The sequence below is a fragment of the Drosophila erecta genome, unplaced genomic scaffold (genome assembly GCF_003286155.1).
Source record: "Drosophila erecta strain 14021-0224.00,06,07 unplaced genomic scaffold, DereRS2 tig00000055-arrow-pilon, whole genome shotgun sequence".
Taxonomy (NCBI): domain Eukaryota; kingdom Metazoa; phylum Arthropoda; class Insecta; order Diptera; family Drosophilidae; genus Drosophila; species Drosophila erecta.
The window spans coordinates 5,334,330-5,356,491 of NW_020825200.1; the positions used below are offsets into that span (position 1 = coordinate 5,334,330).

Consider the following 22,162-nt stretch of genomic DNA (forward strand, 5'->3'; position numbering starts at 1 on the left):
CAGCCCAAAGAATGTAATACTGATAGGTGTTCTCTTAAATTTGTCATCTTTTTTATTTATAAAATTTAAAAAGTCTCTAAACAAACAAAAATAATGAAATGAAAAATTCATAAGAAATATTGGCTTACATTCAGTTTTGCGTTATTCTATTATCCGTTCGATTTGTATTCTGAGTGGTTTTACAATTGAGTAATGGGAAACCTATATTTAGCTAATTATACAAATCAACAATATAAAACATAGAGGCAGCTGTAATATAGTGTAGGCCAAATCTAGTGGTCACACGACATTGATAAGGACAAGTTTTAGGATTGTTTTCGGGAAAGGATCGTTGAACCTGCCTGTCTGTGTTGCTTTGTTGGTTCGTTTTCCTGTTTTACTTTAAATGTTTATTAAAAATTGCACCGTCACCAGTTAAAATAGTTGCTATTTTGCCGTATGTATATATCGTTTCTCTATAACTATGGGTTCTTCACATAATCGATTTTAAAAATAAATTTAGCTAAAAAGTTTTACTTGGCCTGCGTCTTATCGGTTTGCTGCTGTCAAGGGTCTGTGGAATTTCGTTCATAGTCAGGTTATGCATCGTACTTTTGATTAAATACATTTCGAAATATTTACACAATAGCTGAGAGAGCGAGCTCTTCAATTTTGAGCAATATTTAGTATTTAGTCGAGAGCTATTGTTGATGTTCTGCAAAACGTTGACTAAATCTAAATTTAATTTAGAACTTAACGTTAAACCTAGAACTAAATGCAATTTATAGTACAGTTTTGCTTGCTTTGCATATGTGTATATCATATAGGTACTACATAGATATTTTATTTAAATGTATATTTTTAATAGCTACATTAATCATATTTACACTGTTTTTATTTAGTTGTTTAGTTTACGTTTGAATGTAGCTTATAAATATTTTTACACTGTATTTATGATATGCGTGCAATTTTGAGAGATTTTTTGTTTTTTTTTTTTTCATATATTCATTGTATAATGATTATGGTTTAGAAGCATTTTCGTGTAATTTCCATTTGTGATATGAAGAGCGCGTTATTTTGGTACAAAGCAACAGATTCTCTGATATTCTTATAGGTGCGCGTAAGGAACAACCCATAAAGTGACTTAAAGTTTAAATAATTAAAAAACAATGCGAATCGTAAATTTTCTCAAGTACAACTCTAGATAGGAATGTCGTGTGCTTGGGTTTTGGTGAAGAGGGATTAGAACCTTTTCGTTTTAGTATTTGGGTTACATTATGCTCTGCTATGACACACTTGGGACAATTGCTTGGCGATGCAATTGCTTGGGTTCAATTTATGTACTTTAAAATTATATTCTGTGAAGCACAAAACGTCAGTTAAATGCCAATTTATTGGTACTTGGTCGAAGCTAATGTAAATATACATTACAATTACATATACCTAGATAAATCGTAGCACTGCCTGTCTATATAAACACATATACATGCACATCATGTAAATAGATATATCTGAATATATCTCACGCAATCACACACGCGCATCAAGATATTGGGAAGACATCCTGCTGCCGAAGGATTTCTCCGGCCGCATATACATTCACGCACACAGAGAGAGATATTTGCCTAGCAAGAACTTAGATCCGCTTGAACTTAGGCTACATAAACGTCAAAAACAGGAGCCGGCTAGGATTAAACATAAATTGGAAGTTCTCAGTATAGTTAGTAGGATCTGTTGAGTTTATTTGTAGTCGGGCTTTCCGGTGGCGGTGCCATCCAGCTAGTGAGCCTGCCACTTGAACTTGGACTCCATCAGCCACTGTTGGCCCTTTCCGTAGCTGCACGGACGCAGCAGCGGCGTGTTGGCATCCTCCCGCGTGGCGCGTTGTAAGCACTGACCGGTGTTCGTGTGCCGAATCCACTTTTCCTGCAGGTTAAATGAAGAAACAGTAAGTAAATCCTCAAAAGGTTTGGTGACATGAAAACGCACCTCCGCATCGTAGACCCACTCCTGATTGCCGCCCATGTTGTGGCATCGCACCATGTTGACCGGGCCGTTGGAGCTGGATGCGTCCAGACACAGATCGTCGGACATGATCTGCTGGCGCTTGGTGTAGGCGAACACCTGATTGCCGCCCAGGCCGTGGCAATAGCTTATGCCCACCTTCTCGTTGTACTTCCTGCCCATCGTGTCCAGGCAGGTTTCCGTTTCCGCATTTCGGATCTGTTGCGCATTTGGAAGTTATACGAGTTGAAGCAACCACTTTTAACTTGAGTTTCCCACTTACCTCTCCAAGATAATAGTAATCCAAAGGCATTAAGCTCTCGGGATACACGTTCTCCAGATACCAGCGGAAACTCTTGCACTTGAGGCGATCTCGCAGAGCTTTACGATCGCTCACATCGCCAGCCGAAGCCTTTCGAGCTCCTAAAGAGATGTCATAAATTGGGAAAAAAGCAAATGAAATACACAAGTTAATTAATATTATTCCAATATTTAAATATAAAACATATATGCGGGCGAGTGTTTTGTGTTTTACGATCTAAGTGTATGTGTTTGTTAGAAAGCGGGTTAAAAATGCTTTTTTTATAAGAATTTGTGCGTGTGATGAAAGATGGAACATATTTGTTATACCAGAAGCATGCAAGTTCTTAGAACATCTATGCAGCCCAACAATTACAAGCATGTACAATTACTTATTATATAAGCTGTGCCAATTACAGTATTTACAAGATTCTCAAACATCCATACGTATACATTAAGCTATTCGCAGTTCAGTGTTTTAATAACTAAGATCTAAACTAATATCCATTACCAAAAAAATGTAGTTTACTAGTAGTTGGCAGTAGAAAAAACATATATAAAGCGGGTTTCAAGGAAGAGGACTTTATAATTAAGTTTCTAATAACCGCTCCCACTAAATTTGAGTTTCTTTTATACCTCTGTGATTATTCCTCGCAAAAAATATGCGATTTTTGGGTGGAAAATTCGGGGACACAATGGGGACAAAGACAAAAGGCAGCAGGTGTGTGTTTATTGGGCGTAAAGGGAACAAAACCAGAACGGAACTTAAAGGTGGCACAAGAACACTGAGAGAAATAAATGGGAATCGGGAACCAATAAGACAAAAAACATTCGAAAATCAATGGTGTAAGGTGAAGAAAGAAAGATATTTCGTGATTGGATTCAGTTGATTGATCGGTGGGTTGCGATATATTTGTTGTGGATTGGATTTTGGACACGGCCATGCCATAAATCATAAATATCGATATAAATATTCATTGTGTGGTGTATATAGACATTGCATAATGCAGGGCGTGCTGCTTGCTCGAGATATAATATTGTAGTTATGTATGCAGAGATATATACGAGTATACGGAACAAAACACTATTTAAGAGACAGACAATAGAAACTAGACAGTGGAGAAAGAACGTGAGCGTGAGAGAGAAAGTGGAGGAGCATTCTGTTGGTTTTATTATTGCTTTTTTTTCGTTTTTTTTTTTAATGTATTTTTTTTTGTAGTTTGTTAACCTGGATAAAAACTGTAGTAGAACTCTTTCCAGTCGTCCAGCCACACCTCGACCAGACGGGCATTATTGTGATTGACTATCTCCGTGGTGCCGCCGGGGAAGGTGTACGGCGTAGACTTGCGGAACACGTGACCCACACGGGAGCAGGGCGCGATCTCGAGCACGCCGCCGCACATCCACACCTGGATGGGCGGCATCGGTGGCGTTTACGGGTTGGTTTCGGCACATTTCGTATCGGGTTTCGTTTGGGGATTATGTGTGTGTGGTTGTTATTTCGACAATCGGGCAGTACAATCGATCATTTGGTGGTCAAAGAGTGGACGAGAAAGATATACACAAAGATATACAATAAATAGAAGCTGTAGTTATGGAGCAGTTTAAGCCAAGCCTAGCTCTCTGTACTTCCAGGCCTAAGACCCTCAAGCAATTGGGAGATGGGGGGCCGGGAAAGATGGTTTCCATATTTGGGCTATAGTCAGGATAAAACTAGAAACAGCATCGCCTAAATCTTTGTATTAGTTTGAGAGATTATAAGCACTTTGTGTGGGCATTATCAATAATAACTGAAAATTACGATTACCTAGAGTAAAAACCGTCTGCAAAGTGCTTATCAAACCACACCAACACTCAAGGAAACCAGAACACAAAAAAAAAAGATTCAACTAAAACTAAAGATTAGTTAAACTTAGGCTAATAAACGAATCATTAAATATAATTACCAATTGGTCAGGTACTTAAAGCATAATTAATAAGCAACAAGTTACGTGTACGTTATGCTTAGCCTAAGGTTTCAACTTGTTAATACTGCGCAACTGGATTATAACTGGATACGTTAATGCCTATGCAAACGAAGTGTTCAACATTAGTGTTTAGTATTAGGAACAAGATGATATAGTATTGTATCTTGGTTAGCCGAACTCGGTCGTTTAAGGAACCTTCAAGGTCATGAGAGAGAGCATGAGCATGAGCAAAAGGAGAACTGAGAAACTGAGTAACTGAGAAGAATTGTGAGAACATTGAGAAGAATTTGAGTTGAGGAAATCATAAAGGAAAACATACTAATTAGGTAATGCCAGTGCGGTTATAAGAAAGAAAGTTAATGTGTTCTGTCATCGATTTGGGAGCTCTCTGAGTTACATGACATGTTTAGGGATAGCTAGTTATAGAATGCTGATCGGGCATCGGTTATATAGAAGTCGGTTACACAAAATCATTAACTATACATTAGTTTTATGCTCAAAAACATATCAATCAGCTTGATTTGAATGTGGTGTGTGTTAGTGTTTTAGTGGGCACCCTTTTTTTTCGAAAAGTGTGGGTTTTTTCTCTGTCTGTTAGCAATTTTTAAGCCAATTACAAATAGATAACGAGTAATTCTTAAGGCTAGGAGTTAGATGCACGCAATTTAAAATCGACTTGTGGTTGGAATGTTATTTGACTGTTTAATTTGTTGATTGTTGTTTGTTTGTTGTTTTGCGAACCTGTGCTCATCGAATAATAGAAATCACGCCACTCGTCCAGCCAAACTTCGGCCACTCGGGCCGCATTGTGCAGCACAATTTTGGCCACGCCGCCGGGGAAGGTGTACGGCGATTTGTCACGGAACACGTGACCCACGTGGGAGCAGGGTATTATTTCTAAAATGCCGCCGCACTGCCAAATCTGCGGGTTATCATCGTCACGATTGCGTTTGTTGTAATGGTTTGTGTGTGTGTGAGTAGAAATAAATGTGTTTCGTTGTTTTAGGTCAAATTTAAACACTTAAAATAAAGCTTCAATAAAATAACATAATCCTATAGTAAATGCAAGTACTGAATTTGTTTTGCGGCTTGGCTTGGCAGCTAAAGAAAAACGTTTGAACAGAACAAAAGAGAGAACGGGAAAATCTATTTGCAAAATGCTTTGATATTGCCTTACACGGAACGACATCTCCAGATTCTCGCCGCCCCAGATGTCCATGCCCTCGTCGTAGGAACCAAGCTCATAGAAGTAATCCTTATCGATGGAGAACAGCCCACCGGCCATTGTCGGTGTTCGCAGCGGAGCGGTTCTATCGTTATTCCTGCGAGCCATTTCTCGCGATGGCACTCGGTACCTAAAGCGGATTAAAGGGGTATTTTAAGGGGATTACCCTGACCAGGAAACTTTTCGCTTACCATCGGAAGTTGAGCTTCCAGTTAAAGCCGCCCCACGTGGAATCCGAGGCCGTGATGTACTCGAATGTCTCGTCGGAAATCACATCAATAATAGGGCACACAACCGTTCGACGATTCTGTACAATACGCGCCAAAAGGGGCTCCAGCCAGCCCTCCGTGCACTCACAATGGGCGTCCAGGAAGGTGATGACCTCACCGCTCACATGCTCGGCTCCCAGGAGACGTGCACGGATCAAGCCGGAGCGCTTCTCTGTACGCAGCACAAATGTCTTTACTGGCAATTTGGCCACGTACTCCTCCAACTGCTTGCCCAGGAAGTCTGTAAGATGAGATGCGTTGTGTGGCAGTTATCTTATCACATAATAAGCCGCTTAATTAAAGCTGGACTTTCAGTTAACTCGACATAGTCCAGAGTCCCCTGAGCATCTTTTGTGTATGCCAACTCACCCCTTTCGCTGGCATCGTCCACCAGGATAATCTCTTTGAGGAGAGCGCGCGGCGAGCGATTAATAACACTCCAGACTGTTCGCAACAGGGTTGTCCAGGCTTCGTTATGGAAAACTATCACAATGGAAGTGGTGGGCAGCTTGGAGGCATAGTGTTTGCGGCGGCAACTGAAATGGTACAATGGTTAAACCAGTTTAACCATATTTAGGAATCCAGCTCTTACCCTTCGTGTCGCACATCAGTCAGCGAGCGATTCAACGAAATCATGTCACTGGCCAACAGATTAAACTGGTTCTCCTTGAACTTCTCCTTCATGAGATCCTTCATGTCGGCGGGTATCTTAACCGGCTTGCCCATCTCGCCCGGTTTGCCCTTGGCTTCCTTTACGGTTGGCGCCAGGAACCACTTCTTTAGCACCACGCTGGGATAGGTCATCGAAATGCCGCCGGATGCAAAGCCTTGGCCCATGATTAGAGCACCACCAGAGTCGCCGTCCAAGGACTTTTCCGTATTAATCTCATTATCATCCACCAGCTGATTGTCGTCCACCAGGCGTTCGGCATTGGGCAGCTCCACGTCGTACTCGCCGGATCGCTTGCAGCGCCATCCATCCTTGCCTATGCAGTCCGAGTAGCGGGCGATGAGGACGAAGTCGAAGATCACCCAGACCAGCGAGGTGAGCAGGACGATGCGGCAGGTGTTGGAGCGCATGCGGCCGCGCATTTTGCGTGTGAAGGTCGAGAAAGTCATGATTGCCTTTGATCACTGTTAACTATCTTTTGTGGTTGGGCTATAGTTCTTGGTTAACTGATTGTTGATTATCCTCGGTTGATGTGGAACTAATGGTATGTTTTAGTGTGGGGCGATCATGTTAGTACCCTGTTTATGATTTGTTGATCTTATAAGGATATGTTGATGTGGCTCGTCTTATGCTTAAAACGTTGATGTTGCTGTGCTGTAGCTAGTTTACTTTGTTATCAATCGTATCAGACTTTTATCGCTCCCTCAAGCGTGAAATGTTAATAGTTTTGTGGTATTTGTTGTTGGCACATATGGGAGCTCCACTCGTCTCGTCTCCCTCTCTCTGGCTGTCGTCTGTCTGTGTGTCTCCCTTGCACTCTCGCACATGCTAGCCTTCGGTTTGACCTTTGACTCCCACGTAGAGTTCCTACTGCTGCATTCTCTTAGGAAAGATCGCTAGTCCTCGGCGACGGTTTCCAGGTCCAGTTTCGCCTCGGAAAACACATTCCCGGACCACTTTGTTGATATCTTTCGCTATCAGTTCCCTCTGGCTATAAAAAATGACGACCTTCGCTATTAATAATCTGCAAAGAGAGCAAAAAAAATAACAATAAACACCATGATAAATCACTTCGCTATAATGAATAACAGCGGAAAAAATGAAAGTTATGATTACATATTGCTGCCGTGATATATTTGTATGCGTTAATATTCAAACAAACACTTTTTTGTACTAAAATATACAACAAATATACGGATAATTGCGCTCAATTTATTGTCGACCAATGAATTCACGCCGTCTTTTATGGGCCGAGCAATTTATTAACAATTTTGTTAGCCCCACATGTGTACAGTTTGGGGCAGATATATATTAATTAATATATGAAAACATATTAATTTAAGCGTTTCGTTATCAAAGTGGCTGCATTAATATTTTTTTAAGATATGTCATGTTGATTGACGGGATAAACGCTTTAATAAAATCGAGTATATATGTACATAAATACGTACGTTATCTTACACATATGTTTATTTTTACTTTACAAGTAAATCGAATATGGAGGGACGACAAGAGCTAAGTAAATACGATTTTTATTGATTTCACATGAGAAAAACAAGGCAAATACATTCCATGGAAATAGCGAAAAACTCCATCGATAAATCGCATCAAAGCTGAGCTTTCAATACCCCTTTTTCGACTTAAATCTCTGTTTTACGTGTGGATCCCACCGCGGAATCTCCAGCGCTTTGCACACGAAATGCCAACGGCAAGTATGAGCAAAAAAAAAAGGAGAGAAAACAGTTTTTTCTCCAAATGCCGTTTTGGCCAAAATTCCATTGACAAAGGTCATAGTCGCAGACAAAAACAACGGCAAGACAAGCAGCATCAGTTCCAACAACTCACGCCAAATGCCAAACAAGCTGTCAGAGGGAGAGGGAGCTAGGTGTGACAGGGAGGGAGAAGCAGTCAGCAGTACTGGCCAAAAGCGCAACAACTCTTAACGGTATTTCGCCGGGGCTTTTCTGGCTTAACTCATACCCTATGAAGTAGCATTACTCGAATCAAGATGCATTTTGTGTCTTAAGAAAAATGTTCCATTATTCATGATCAGATGTTTTGGTCCTTAATATATCTATTTATTTTAAAACAAAACTTCGAAAATTGTTTTAATTTATATACTTAACATTTTACATTTATCTAAATATGTCACACAAATTTTGGCCTTTGATATTTATATTTAATCTAAACGTAACTACGCCCATTTTTTAAATTTACATTTAACATTTTACATACAAACTTATTTAAATATGCTTTATAGCATATGCTATGCTATACCTTATGAATTTTTAAAACTTCTTGGGACACCTATGATGTACCCTGTAATGTAACCAGATTCTCACGTAGAGTACTGGTATCTCGCTGCCCCATAGTGTTTTGAATCCTGCACTTTTTTGCGCACATAACGTGCCTTTGAATCATTCATAAGGCATGCGAAGGCGACGTCAACCTCGTTGAGCGGCAAACTAGACAAGACTCCGGGTCTGGGAAATAGTAGGTAGTCGGAAAAACCAGTTTCCCACCAACCAGTCAGCCGACAGCGCCACGCACACCACTGCCACTTGGCAAGGCTGCCTGGGGGGCAGATGGAGATGGCGATGGAGATGGAGATGCAGATGCAGATGGAGATGGAGATGAAGATGGTGATGCGGATGTGCAGAAGTGGGTGGCTTGGGCAGGGGCAACACTCTGCTTAAATATGCAGCTGCATGTGCTGCCAGAGCCCAGAAGAGGCAAACTTCAGTGGCGCTCACTGGAGTGCCCTTTCAGCCATGTCAGGCCATCAATAATACATTTGCTAACAAGGAAACGTAAAAAATAAATTTCAGTTTTTACAATTATCCAACGTTTCTTGACGGGGTGCGCTCAACAAAAATTCAGAACTTGCGTAATTATTAATTCAGTGCAGATTTGAAAAAACTACAAATTGAAAGGTCATCTCATGAAGCTTTCAATGCCCGTAAAACTTTATGACAACCCACTGTGATTTCATATTTGATGAATGGTGGACAAAAAACATGCTCAATTTATTAGGCATTTCAAAAGCTGACCGCCTCAAAAAAAAGTGGTTAGAATAACACAATAAAGTCATGACTGGGTATTAAAAAACCATATTTAAGCTGCTGTCAAAAGGGCTTTCGGCTGGAGTCGCTCGGTATTTGTAGCATTTAAATTAATCAAATTGTAACAGCTCTGTTTTCACGGTTGTTTATGCTGCTACCACTCATTTGCATGCATATTCCACTATGGAAAATGCAATTTCAATTATGTCAAATGAATACATTTTACAATTTGAGCGTTCTGCTTGAAAAGAGCATAATTGGTCTGGCAAAATGTTGAAATTCAATTAACCCCACATATCGCTGAAATCCCAACGGTTGGGTTTGTTGGTTATAAACAAAAATAAAAGTGGGATGAGCTGCGACTGTCGAAGTCACGCTTTGTGAACTGCTAATTGACAGGTAATCAGTTTAAGTGATGAAAACAGCAGCGAAAGCAAACAAATATTTTTCACATAAATTGTGGTACGGGCGAAAAAAAGAAGAGTTAAATTCCAATGCGACTTAATCAGTGTTATTAACACTTGCCATCAGCACTGCTCAAGAATTAATTGTTCAATCTGATAAGTGTTTTTATTAAATCTACATTATAAACTTAATAGAATCCAATTCAAAGCAATTGAAATTAAAAGCGATTAACATACTGTTGGGAAAACGAACCAGAGCTAAGAACATCATGTGCGAACAGTGTTGTCTAGGTTTGATGGACATGCAGCAATATGTTTGAATTTTACGAAATAGTGAAATCTGTAGACAGTTTCCTTGATAAACATTTAAGGATTTTCAACGATGATTGCTTCCTAAAACAATAAACAAACTTTTGCAATCTGATAATAGCTTCAAGTTGAGTTAAGTTCCGCAGTTTGCAGCAGTAATTTGCTGGAAAACTCTTGGCTCACTGTGTTGAGTTGGTGAGTTGCTGTGCCGACAGCAATTGATGATTCATGTACGACAATCAACTTCAATTGTTGCCGACTTCTGTGAACTTGAGTGCTGATTTCTGTCCCTCTTTCTGATTTCCGATACCATGGGTGGGGTGGGTGGCACTGCAGATAGGGTTTGAATGTTTGTCCGTTGGCAAGTTGTGAAGTTTCGCCTTTGCTTTGCTGCACTGCAGCAGCTCAAATTCTTCTTTTGTAATTTAATTTTGCTTGATTTTAATTAAAATGGAGCTCGAGCTCAGCAGTGCGCAAAAATTCACAGCACGTAACATTGAAAAACTGTCAAACTGCCATAAATTGAAATATTCCCGTGCTGTTCCCTTGAAGTTGGCCCCTTTTGGTCTTTATCTTGGCCTGGGCCACAAAGCGGAAGCTAACATTTTTTACAAGAGCTAAAAAATAAAAAAGCAAACAAAATGGGAGTGGGTGGGTGGCGATGGCGCCTGCTGAAAGCTTTTCAAGCTGGGCTGTGTTTATTGCCACTGATAAGGCGGCCGAGGGTGCGACGAGGGGCGTGGCAGGCCATCCAAGTACAGTAGTGGCTCGGAAATGTGCCAAACTTTTCGGCTTCGAGGCGTTTTTAATTTGACACAAAACTTTTCCTTTTATGAGGCTGCATTTAGGTAAACGAGTTATAAGTTTGCCAAAACATATTTCAAATTAGGCGAAAATTCCATTAGAAGATAAAACAATATTCAAAATAGTTTGGATCTAAGGTTTCGTGACAGCTCAGCTGAAATGTTGCAAGCAAAAATCTTGTTATATCTGAAACAGAAATAGTAGATCTCACATACTTTGCCTACTGTGTGTACAACCTATTTGCAGCCACTGTAGATGAGCTTGTAAGCCCGTTTCAACTGCACTTGGGCCCGAAAACACTTAGCACGCTTGTTGAGTGTGTGGCGCGCACTTAAAAAAGCGCACAGCAATTAATTTGATGAAAATCTGTGTCAGCTCTTGCAGGAATTTATCAAACGCGAGGCGGAAGCGATGTGAAGTGGAGATAGTGCATAATGTTAACAGATCGAAACTGTTTGAAGCTGACGTGTGTGCCATAACTTATTTATTACTACTCTTTGGGGAAAAATCTGTACATGCGGCCAGGCAATCAATTTATAGTTATTTTTTAATGAATTGGCCGTTGTTGACGTGTTGGCGAAGGTCATGTCCCGGCGATGACAAACATGAAAAAACCGACAACAAACAATCAAAAAGAGCAACCAAGCCAATAAACGGGGGCAACAACTATTGTGACAACGCTTACAAAATGAAATTGTAACACAAAATGCAATTAAGAGTGCAAAAAACAAAAAAAAACAAGAAAATAACAGAAAGCAATCCAGTAACAGAAAATAAAAACAAAGGCGCACAGTGAAAACAATTTGGAAAACGTAGGCAATTAAATGCAATTAATGAAATTGTACAATTAAGCGAGTAGTTTGCTGAACCGCTGATGACCATTTGCCGTCGAACTGGTTGCTTTTCCATGGGCTTCCCATCTGGTCACCATTTGCATACAATCCAAACGGAAAATTAAACCAATTTGTAACTTGTTCGCACATAAATCTGTCTAAAGTGTAGTAAAACCTAATGAAATATGGGCATTCGATATGAAACCCCTATAAATAGAAATGTAATACCTAATATTCTTGATTTTAATATATGATTTATTATTATCCCCTACACTCTGCACTTCTAAAAACTCAATTTAAACGAAAACCATACACAATTAGGTGCAACATAGCATAGTAGGTTAACTTTAAAGACTACCACTTGACTTCCATAGGCTTGACTGCCATAAATTCATCATCTGAATGCTCCAGCATGCTCCCCACATATAAATCATCCGATTTTAAGTTTGCTATAATTAAGTACACTCGTTTGGCGCGCACTTCAACAACAAGTCGCGCCGAGTTGAAATAAACAATTTCACATAAATTTCAAGAGTGTTGGTGTTTTTTCGTTTTGTTTTTTGCCGGGGGGACGAGGATAATACTTGTTGTAGGTGTCTGGGGGCCCTGCACTCGGCTCTTTAATGATCTGTGGCCGACTGCCAGAAATGCTGGGGAGTTTGGGGAGCTCTGGACTTGTAGCGTTCTGGAGCTGGGGAGCTGTGGAACTCCGGCTGCCTGATGTGAAAGGCGCGTAATTTATATTGCACACAAATAAAATTTATTTCGGCTTCATGCTGGCATGCGGAGAGAAACCCAGTAGATTCAGGGAGTGATACAAATTAGCGCTATAAATACGCCCCACACACAAAAACTCAGGTTCCACAATTCGCAATCCACAGCCCGCTGGGACGTTTTGGAGTCATAAAAACAAATGCGATGCCAAGTCCGTCCGTCAGGTTAATGAACTAAGACGCCGGCGACTTTGGCGATGACGATGACAACGCCTCGCAATTTCAGCTAATAAAATGCTAATTTTTTCCCCTCCCGCCCAGCAGTTGATATTTTTCAAAGCAGTCAAACTTGCCCAGCTCGAAAATATAATTAAGTTTTCAAGTGAAATTATAAAACGAAGTGTGAACAGATTATTATAGTTATCTATAGTTAGTTTCATGGAAAGTTATAACGGAACTATGGTTAGAAGTTATAAAAACATTTTCTGTAGACTTCAAACTTTTAAATTTCAATGAATAAAAGTTCTTTAGTCACAAGTTCGCATTCGGTTCATGTTTGGGAAGCCCCACTGTATGTCACAAGTGAATGATAAAATCCGGTCGTGTTCAGAGAAATGGGAATAGCAATTAAAAGAGTCCCCAAAGAGGTGTGACAAAGGGGTTTCGACTGGGGAACGTTACTAACTAAGTGAGAAACAAGAGGTTTGAAAATATTTGTCATACATATTTACATTATATTTCACCTGCTGAAATACTCAATTTGTTTGCAGTTGTCAGGTATGTTGTAGGGATTAAATAAATTAAATCAAATAATGCAATGCAAACTGAAGTAAGCAAATAAATTGTAATAACACAAAAGTAATTCGTTTGATTGCTCTTTGGTAGGCATCAATCAACACAAATGGACAAAGCCATAAAAATTGCTTTGAAGATGCGATTTTTCCGCCGGCTAAAGAGAAAATAAATGACAACAAATTAAGTAGGCATTTTCGAGAGGAAATCCGAGAAAAATGCGAGGGGAGAGAAAACCTGTCGCCAAACGAAGAGAAATGTGTCGAAATACGAAAATTGACATCTGAATAATGTATGGGGAGCGTATGGGGATGGGGACATTATCATCATCATTATCATTTGCAACCATCGACTGTTGTGCAGGCTCATAAAGCGGATTTTGCGCTAATTTCTCGTTCTTTTCTTCTCGTAAAATCTTTTGGCACACAAAACAGAAATGAATTCCTGACTCGCATTTTAATTAAAAGTAAATAGAAAGAGAGAACAACTGGGCAATGGAGAAGGACAAAACAGCGTAGCTTTACGTTTGGCATGTGTACACAGTGAACAATTTAAGTTTAAGCATCATATGATAGCTTAAAATGAAAGAGCTGCATTTCAATGCAGTGGAAACTTTTTGCAATTTAAGTTAACAATTTTAAGAAAAATTCAAGTACCCAAAGTTTCCTGTGTATCGAGAAGACTGGAGAGTGTAATCAAGAAAAAAGATTTCGCTGTGTTAAATGTAGCAGAAGAGGATAAGAAAGAGGCGGGGGCGTTTAGAAAGCAGAAATATGCTAAGCGACCCAGTGTTTGCATAGCAATTGCTCATTTACAGTACAAGTTCTTCTTCTGCGGCGTTTTTTATTTAAAACAAACTTTGTGTGTGTTTTTTTTTATTTTTCTTTTTGTTATACCACTTTCCTGCAATTTGTAAAACTTTGCACGAAAACGCGAAACAGGCTAGAAAAAAAAAATAGCCTGCACATAAAGGGCGAGACAAATAAGTGGAACAAACGAAAAGTTTTTCGAGGTTTGACATTTGGCACAATGGTAATTGTATTTGGACCATCATTGGGTGGGCTTGAACTCGGACTCGACAAAAAAACCCCCCTTTGCCACTGGACCCGCATCATTAATTTGCTTTTGTTTCGCTTTGTTCTGCCTCTAATTATGGCCAGCAGCTTCGTTTATGCGATTAAGTCAATTATGCATCGAGAAAGGTTGGCTTAATTAAATGGGAATATAATTACAGTTTCCAGAATTTGAAAATTCGTCGGCTTTGTTTGTACCCAACGCTTCTCAGCTGGTTTGCGAACTAGTGTAAGAGCGAAAATTTGAGAAATGGCTCGAATTGAAGCGACAATTGTATACGTTTAGGTTTTTTAGGCGCACTTTCTTAATATTTGGAAAGTCGATTACTAGAAATCTTCCATGTAATTCGATTTCCATAAAATAAAAAATCGCATGCGGACATGAAGCAAATGAATTTGCAGACTAGCACAAATCCAATGCATTTCAATTTGAAATCCACAAATCCAATTCAATCAGTCAAACTAGTTTTACCAAATTAAATCAAAGCAGGTCAGTGAGTTTCAAATAAAAGCCCCAATCCGGCTCTTATCACGAAAACCAATCACGCATGAACGCACTCGGAACTAGGAGATGTGCAGGGGGCGGCAGCAAAAAGGGGGCGTGGACGTGATTGGACTCTTTTGCGGTTTTTTCGACCAGCGGTACACCCTACCATCCCCTCTGGCTTTTTTTGGCGGAATACTTCCTTCCCAAGCACACGCACACACACACACACATAGGCCAATCTCTCTTGTCCCATTAAAATGTTATTTCCTTATTATTGCCCTGACTTAATCGTCTTCCTTGCCAGCAGCCTGTTTTCCTTCCTTTTCCCTTCGATTCCTCCGCTTTTACCCACTGTCCCACTTTTATCGCACCCTCTTTCCGACTTACCGATTCGTATAGGGGACAATTGTGTCCCCACCGCCGCACATATGCACAATTGTGTTCAATAAAATAGCAATTTAAATGTATGTCTTCACTTTCAACTAGAGTTTACCAATATTTCATTAAGTGACATATTACACAGCTCCCATATTGTTTAAAAAACTTAATATTTGAGATATAAGTCGTAAAAGTGTTCGCCTGAAGTTGTGAGCACTCCTTGTGGTGACAAGCAAGAAAATAAAAATGCATGCATGTTTACCAACTCAAAGAAATCATACAGCTTTCAGTTTCATTGCGTTATTGTTTGGTGTTTGTAAATATGCAACCTTATTGCTATGTTCTTGACCAGCGCTGTAGCGAAATATGAGTGACTGACGGACTTTATTCCCCATTTCCATTTCCACTTCGCTCCTCGTTTTCATGTGATGCGTGTCCATGACAATGGAATACAAATTTATATGGCACACATTTGCTTATTTCTGCTCTCTTGGATTTTTATTTTTTTTCAGGAACGGGAGCTTACACAACCTCATAATCTTCAAGCGGGCGCCACCACAACAAACTAATGCAAAGTGCCAGCGCCACACTATGCCAAAGAATTTCTGAGTCATCGTCGAGCATTGTGATTGTAATGGGGCAGCATCTGCAGATTTAAATTTCAATTTAGACATGGGACTTTAAATGGTAGTTCTATGGAATATTTGAACAATATATAAGAACTACAAACTTGGCAACTATAGAACGTTTCCAAATTCATTACTCTGCATTGAGACAACTTTATTTGGAATTCATCAGGCTCAAAGTTGCTGGTTATAACTTATTTGCGGTGTGGGGAACAAGAGATGGAAACGCAAAAGTTTCTAAACAAATGTGAGCAAATAATAAAGTTATTTGGCAACTATTTACCCAATAACATAATAGAGTGAGACAGGGAAAAATAGATAAATTCTATGCCCTAAAAGAGGCTTATAAATGCTGCTCTTTGCTTACAATAATTTTAAAGTATTAATTACTTAAAACTGGCATATGCTTTCATTTGCACTTTGGTATTATCAATGCGAATTAATTAAAAACCTGTAAGTGATTCATTTTCCTGAAATTATTGGCATTATTCCCGTATAATTTAAACGGAATGACTTATTGTGGGGGAGAAGTCTTTGCCTTTGTTCATCATTTGGTTATGTTCATCAGCTTATCAGTTATGCAAATGCTGGTATTGGGTTTCCATTTCCCAGTTTGCAGTCAAATTGATTGGAAATGGGACACAGACGGATGGACGAGACGGATGTGGCAAGTGCCATTGAGCTAATTAAAACACCTTGCGTAACTGGCATTCAATGCCGCTTAACTGGGTGACATGGCAATTAACTAGATGGTTACCATTGTTCCGGGACACGTGAATTGGGCATCCAAATGCCGCGACTGGTGGGTGAAGTGGAGTGCTAAATTATGTTAGGTAAATGTTGTTCCAATGTTGTCTGTTGGGCCGCTATCGGCATCAGTTCTTAGCATGCGAGTGCCACAGATAGCAGAACATTCTTTCCGGTTACTTTTCATGCACTAATAGTTGATCAGAATTTATGGGGCCACCATACAAAACCACCCACCCACTAGTTTGCATTGCGCCCAGCGGAGCTGCGTTGCCAACCTTGGTGAAAATGCTGTGCTGGCTGCTGCATGGGAGCTTTGTTGTTAATGCAGCCATTGTTGCTGACGCGTTTCGCTGCTCAGCGTTGTCAACCTGGCTAATTTCTAGACCAATCTGGTTATTGCCAAGAGGCGGATGTGGCAAGAACAATACCCGACTTGTGGGCAACCACAAGTCAGTTTAATTTTCATGACTAATCAATGGTATAATGCTGTCGTACTTGACCTGTTATTTAAGCTACCTGCTTAATTAAAGATATTATATTTTTATAAAATGTTACTATTTCAGCTTCCCTGGCTACATTATTTTTACATTTCAGTCGACTAACGCATACCTCGTATTCTGTTTAAGGTCACCACTTATACAGAGAAACTGGACAGTTTTTTATTAGCCACCGTTGTTTAAATTGGCAGTACTAGCGGTGCTGCTTGGTTGCTTGGCGCGCTCCAGTACGATTTGTTTAGTTTTTTTTAGCGGGGTTTTGTTTGGAGATTGGGTCGGGGTACGCTTTTCGTTGGGGCTTTGTCAAGTTCGACCCTGGGGGCATGGCTCATAAATTTCCTGCTGCTATTGCAATATGAAATATATGCAGCATAATTGAATTGCGTCTGTGTGGGTGCAGTGTGCGGCGTACTGTTAATTTCTAATTTACGTTCATAAATAACCAAGCCATTTTCATTAGACAAGATTTGGAAGAGAATGAATGGGCAAAAAATGCAAACTCATGGGCGAAAGAAATGGGGGAACAACAATGCCGAGGTAAAAATGAATGCAATGGTTTCATATCATAAAGACTGAACGCAATTTAAAGGAAGTATAAGATACTTCACCCCTCTTTCTTTAAAAGATAGGAAAAACAAAATACCAGGAATACCTCTCCTTCGAGCACTAAAAAATGTAATTTATACCATGGTGGAAGCAAAGAAAAGTGCGATAACAAAAGAATTTTTCTTGTCGACCTCCGGCTTATAAACAATTTTACTCAGCTTAAGTGCCGAAAATAGAAATAAAAGTGTTACAGTTGCGGAATAGATTCCGTTTCTGGTGTTAAATGCCGCGTAATCACTTTCGGAAGCCCATAAAAGACCAACTAAAACGAAAAAAAAAAAAACCTGAGGGAGTCAGATGGAGTGTGAAAGCTGTGCAAATATACGTAGTCAGCTATGTCAGCTGGGCTTTAATGTGTATCTTGTGACATTCGAAACAGCAGCAGCGCGAAAAAACGGGCAAGACAGAAATAATATTGTCGACAAAAAAAAAAAAAAAAAAAAAAAAAAAAAAAAAAACGAAACGAAACGAAAAAAACAAAAGAAATAAGGCCAATGATGCTTGTAATTGTAGCTCCAGTTGGCCCCAACTCTATTCGGTTTTGCCACTGCTGCGCTGTGTGTATTCCACACGATTTTAGCCCCTTTCCCAGCTTTCGGCCATGACGGCCACTTGCAATTTCAAGGCTGCAGCTCCAGCTCGAGCACTCTGTCTTCTTGGCCACCACATCACCATCACGTCGGATCGGATGGCATCGCATCGCATCCATCGCCCACATGCGCAAACAAGTCTTAAAAACTCATTAACGTTTAATAATGTGAAAAGCGAGTTGCCGGCGGCTACACAGTTGGCCACTGACTGTCACCACGTTTGTGGCACACAGAAAAATGCAGCGACTTCTTACCACAACTTCATTTCAAATCGGAGCTAAAGCCAATGGTACTACTTCTGAATTCTATCGAACAAATAATGTGTACCCTACAAAACACTAAGCAACATTGTAGCATTCAACAACTTGGCACACGTATATCAAATTGATACTTCACACTCAAATGTTAGTAAAAATGATATCTATACATGAGACACGCATTACTAAAACCACTCTGAAGATGAGCTCGGTGCTTTCTCGCAGTGCAGTTACCCAACACGCGATGCTTACTGCCCCCGATGGACACTTGCTGCACTCAATCAAGCTCGACGCCCCGAAGAGGGTTGATATAGGATGTACCGCGAATGGCAAGGGGCTAAAACCCAGGATGAGTTGTCTTCATTTTGCCATGAATGGCAGCTGGCAACTGCAACAGACCAGCCATAAAAGTTGACAGTGGCAACAGCATCTTTTTTGCGTTGTTTTGGTCGAGAAAGTGATTACAAAAACAAGAAAAATGAATGCCAACATTAGCTAATGGACTTTAGCATACTCTGAGGTAGATGGGAAATGCGTGATAATTTCATTGCATATCTGATTAAAAAGCGGCAGTCACAAAAAGTAGTGAGCTACCACAATCGGTGATCGAATATCAAGTTACCGCTAATTTCCGTTCGAAAAAGAATGTTTTTCTGAAAAAAATCGCTCCAATTAACAGATGCTAAACGCAGGTTGTTCTATAACCCAGATATCTAGCCTATATAGCCCCATAACATCGAAAACTTGATCATGAGCAGGAAACTGTGTCTAAGACGATGGCATTTTGTCATTTCATCGGCGGCGGGCAGCTTTATCACTTCTTGGTACAAAAAGACAAAAACCGCATGACAGTGCTATAAAAACACAGCTTCATCCTAGACAATTACGATAGAGTAGAGCCCGGTTTACTACGGGGAAATCTTTTCTTGTACAGCATCTGCAGCTTCTTCTTTGTACGCTGCCGGCCATAACTGTAGTTGCAGGTGTGTGGGTAAATGTACTCGACGTTGTTGTAGTTTCGGTGTTTGCTCGGGGGAATTTACGGAGCGTTGATGGCTTTCTCCTCTAAGACTCGATTTTATGTGAAATGGTAGAGAAGAGGAGGCAGAGCATGGCAGTGGAATGGATAACATAGTGCTCCAACTAAGCTTGGAATGGAAATGGAAGTGGGAATGGGGAGCTGGAGCTGGAGGTGGAGGTGACCAACAAGAGCACGGGGAGATGATCTCTAGGCCATTAGGAGGGGCCAGCAAAAAAGTTTTCGTTTATTGGTGGCATGGGCCAGTTTTATAGCTTCATTTGCACACAACCACTGCTGCAGAGGCCGAGGTCAGGTTGCTATAATTTAGGGGGCAGGTGGGCGAACAGCGGGCGTGGCTCACCAAGTGCACGGTGGATCGCCATTCTTTCAGCGGAACGATAGCCTAAAACCTTCAACCGGAAAGCCTTAATTTAAGCTTTAACTGCCTTATTGCTAATCAAAAATTCGCTTTATTCAGATTTTTTGTACATATATAATTTAGTAGATAAGTCTAGTCACATTCAACCGAAATCAGCAAGAAAGCTAAATAAATACAAGTATCTGCACCTTCCGACTTTTGCGGAATTTCCTCTGTATTCACCTCAGAAGAATGTTTAATTTCGATAATATGTATATTATCAATCTACAAGTTAATGAAATTATACTTTATTTGCTTAAACAATTCGCACTGAACTATGGAGTGAGTAAGACATCTGCCAAAAAAAGTCATCCAATAAGAATTTCGGCAATCAGTGAAATATGTAGGAATTACTTAAGCGAAATCTTTCCCACAATCAGTGTTTCTTTTTTTTTTGTGTTTGCCTGCCATTGGCTTTACCCAACGAGAAGTCACGACCCAAGTGAGCATTATTTTCCGCCGATGCGGTGGTCACTATCATCATTACAGTGAGGCCGATAAGTACGTGGCCCATTGTCATTTAGTCATTAGCTGTGGGCATTAATTGCAGGTGGAAAACGGCGACCTTAATGCATTCGGTTCCACAGCGCGGTTGATAAAAAGAAATGCAATGCTCAGATAGGAGCACGAAAAACATTTAAAATTATCTGGCTCGACTAGAAGATGTCCGGTAATTAAGGTTTCAAGATACAAGATATTTAAATTCCAATTATTCAGACAAAATCTTATAAGAATAACTGTTGATTCTGATAAGAAGTAATGTATTTATTTACGCTTACTATAAGACTGAAATTTGTGTGCAAATACTATATTACCCTATTCGGAAGTTGGAAATTTAACGGGTATTAACCAGGAGAACTGCATTTAACCAGAAAAACAAGAAGAGGAATCTTCAGCGGATTTTATTTACACGAACCGGTTTAATTGGCCCGACCTCCAATCAGAATCAAGTTCACGAACGCACTGGCATTAAGAGTCCAATAAGTAAGTGCATTGGGGAAAATACTCGTACAGATGGAAACAGATGAAAAGTCGCGTTGGAAATCGCTTACCCAAAGTGAAAATCTCTGGAAGCTGCTGGATGAAAGGATGTGGGAAGAAAACAACAGAAACGTTGCAGGATTAACGCGAATTTTTTTCTCTTCTTGTTTGATAGTGTGTGTATGTGGCGAATTAAAGTGACCAACAAAAACAGACACACACACACACACACGGCAGGCCGCTCACTAACTAACACACACACACAATCGTACGCACCGAGAAAGAGCGAAAGAGATGGATGGAGCGAGGGGAGATTCGGAAATTGAACACGTTTGCCGCGATTCCGATTTCGATTCCGGCGGAGGGCGTAGGAACGCCCCTAAATTGTGGGCGACCCGGTTTATTTACACGTCCACATGCCCGAATTACTTACAAACGTATATATGTGTGTATTATGGACCGCGCCTGCTGCACTTTCCACTACTACCACTCCAACTCTCTGTTGCGTACGCGCGTGTGTGTGTTTATATGTGCGTATCAAGTGCACACGTATGCAACTGCTTGGCCGTGTGGGTGTTTTAAATTTGATTTTTTATCCGGAAAAAATTGCATCAAACTACTCACACTTGCACTGCACAAGCACTATTAACTCTCCTTTGATTAATAATTAATTCATGCGCGACGCGACATATCCTCGTATCGAAGCAAAAAACTACGAAGAAGAGAGCGTTGCGGGTTGCTTAAATAGATTTTTCAGGTGTTTAGAGTGACCAGCTGTGACTTACTGGAAAATGACAGTGCAGAGGGACCAGAGTGCATGCATGGATGCTATCGATAGTTGCAATAAGACTGTTAAAAAACAATATTTTAAAAATATTTGTCAGTATTTTTAATTGTAATTTATATTCATACCCCTTTTTTTTTTATTATTATATCAAATGCTCTCTTACAAATTGCAACCACACATTATTTAATGGAAGAGGTAGTATACATAATCCCGGTTTGTTTTGGGTATATATTTAAAATATATTTTGCTTAGGCAAATTTGCGTAGAATTCGAATAATGTATCCACACAATAACAATACTTGGAGTACAAATGTATTTTGGAACTGCGTGCTCATTTATTAAGCTTATGAAAATAACGGT

The 22,162-nt window shown here is 40.1% G+C and overlaps 1 protein-coding gene across 2 annotated transcripts; it reads right to left on the reverse strand.

Annotated features, from left to right (window-relative positions):
* Window positions 1-129: 129 nt before the first annotated feature.
* On the reverse strand, window positions 130-21,220 carry LOC6540634 (polypeptide N-acetylgalactosaminyltransferase 5). Of its 2 annotated transcripts, none has more exons than XM_015159619.2 (9): window positions 21,087-21,220; window positions 6,337-7,438; window positions 6,114-6,280; window positions 5,667-5,985; window positions 5,428-5,605; window positions 3,512-3,692; window positions 2,267-2,406; window positions 1,969-2,202; window positions 130-1,905 (listed from the first exon to the last, which is right to left on the reverse strand). In XM_015159619.2, exons 2-9 carry the CDS (start codon window positions 6,861-6,863, stop codon window positions 1,759-1,761), a joined length of 1,893 nt encoding a protein of 630 aa, XP_015015105.1. In that variant the 5' UTR covers window positions 6,864-7,438; window positions 21,087-21,220; the 3' UTR covers window positions 130-1,758. The 2 variants fall into 2 exon arrangements, with proteins under 2 accessions (XP_015015105.1, XP_001968770.1); XM_001968734.3 differs by lacking the exon at window positions 3,512-3,692 and adding an exon at window positions 4,992-5,172 and having other exon boundaries at window positions 21,087-21,219.
* Window positions 21,221-22,162: the final 942 nt, after the last annotated feature.

Bases quoted from the DNA above. Each gene is read 5' to 3' on its own strand.
- LOC6540634 (XM_015159619.2), bottom strand. From the start codon at position 6,863: ATGACTTTCTCGACCTTCACACGCAAAATGCGCGGCCGCATGCGCTCC. The intron at 2,407-3,511 runs GTTAACAAACTA...ACATCTCTTTAG, and splicing joins CTACTACAGTTTTTATCCAG to GAGCTCGAAAGGCTTCGGCT. The intron at 1,906-1,968 runs GTGCGTTTTCAT...TTTAACCTGCAG, and splicing joins AGTGGGTCTACGATGCGGAG to GAAAAGTGGATTCGGCACAC.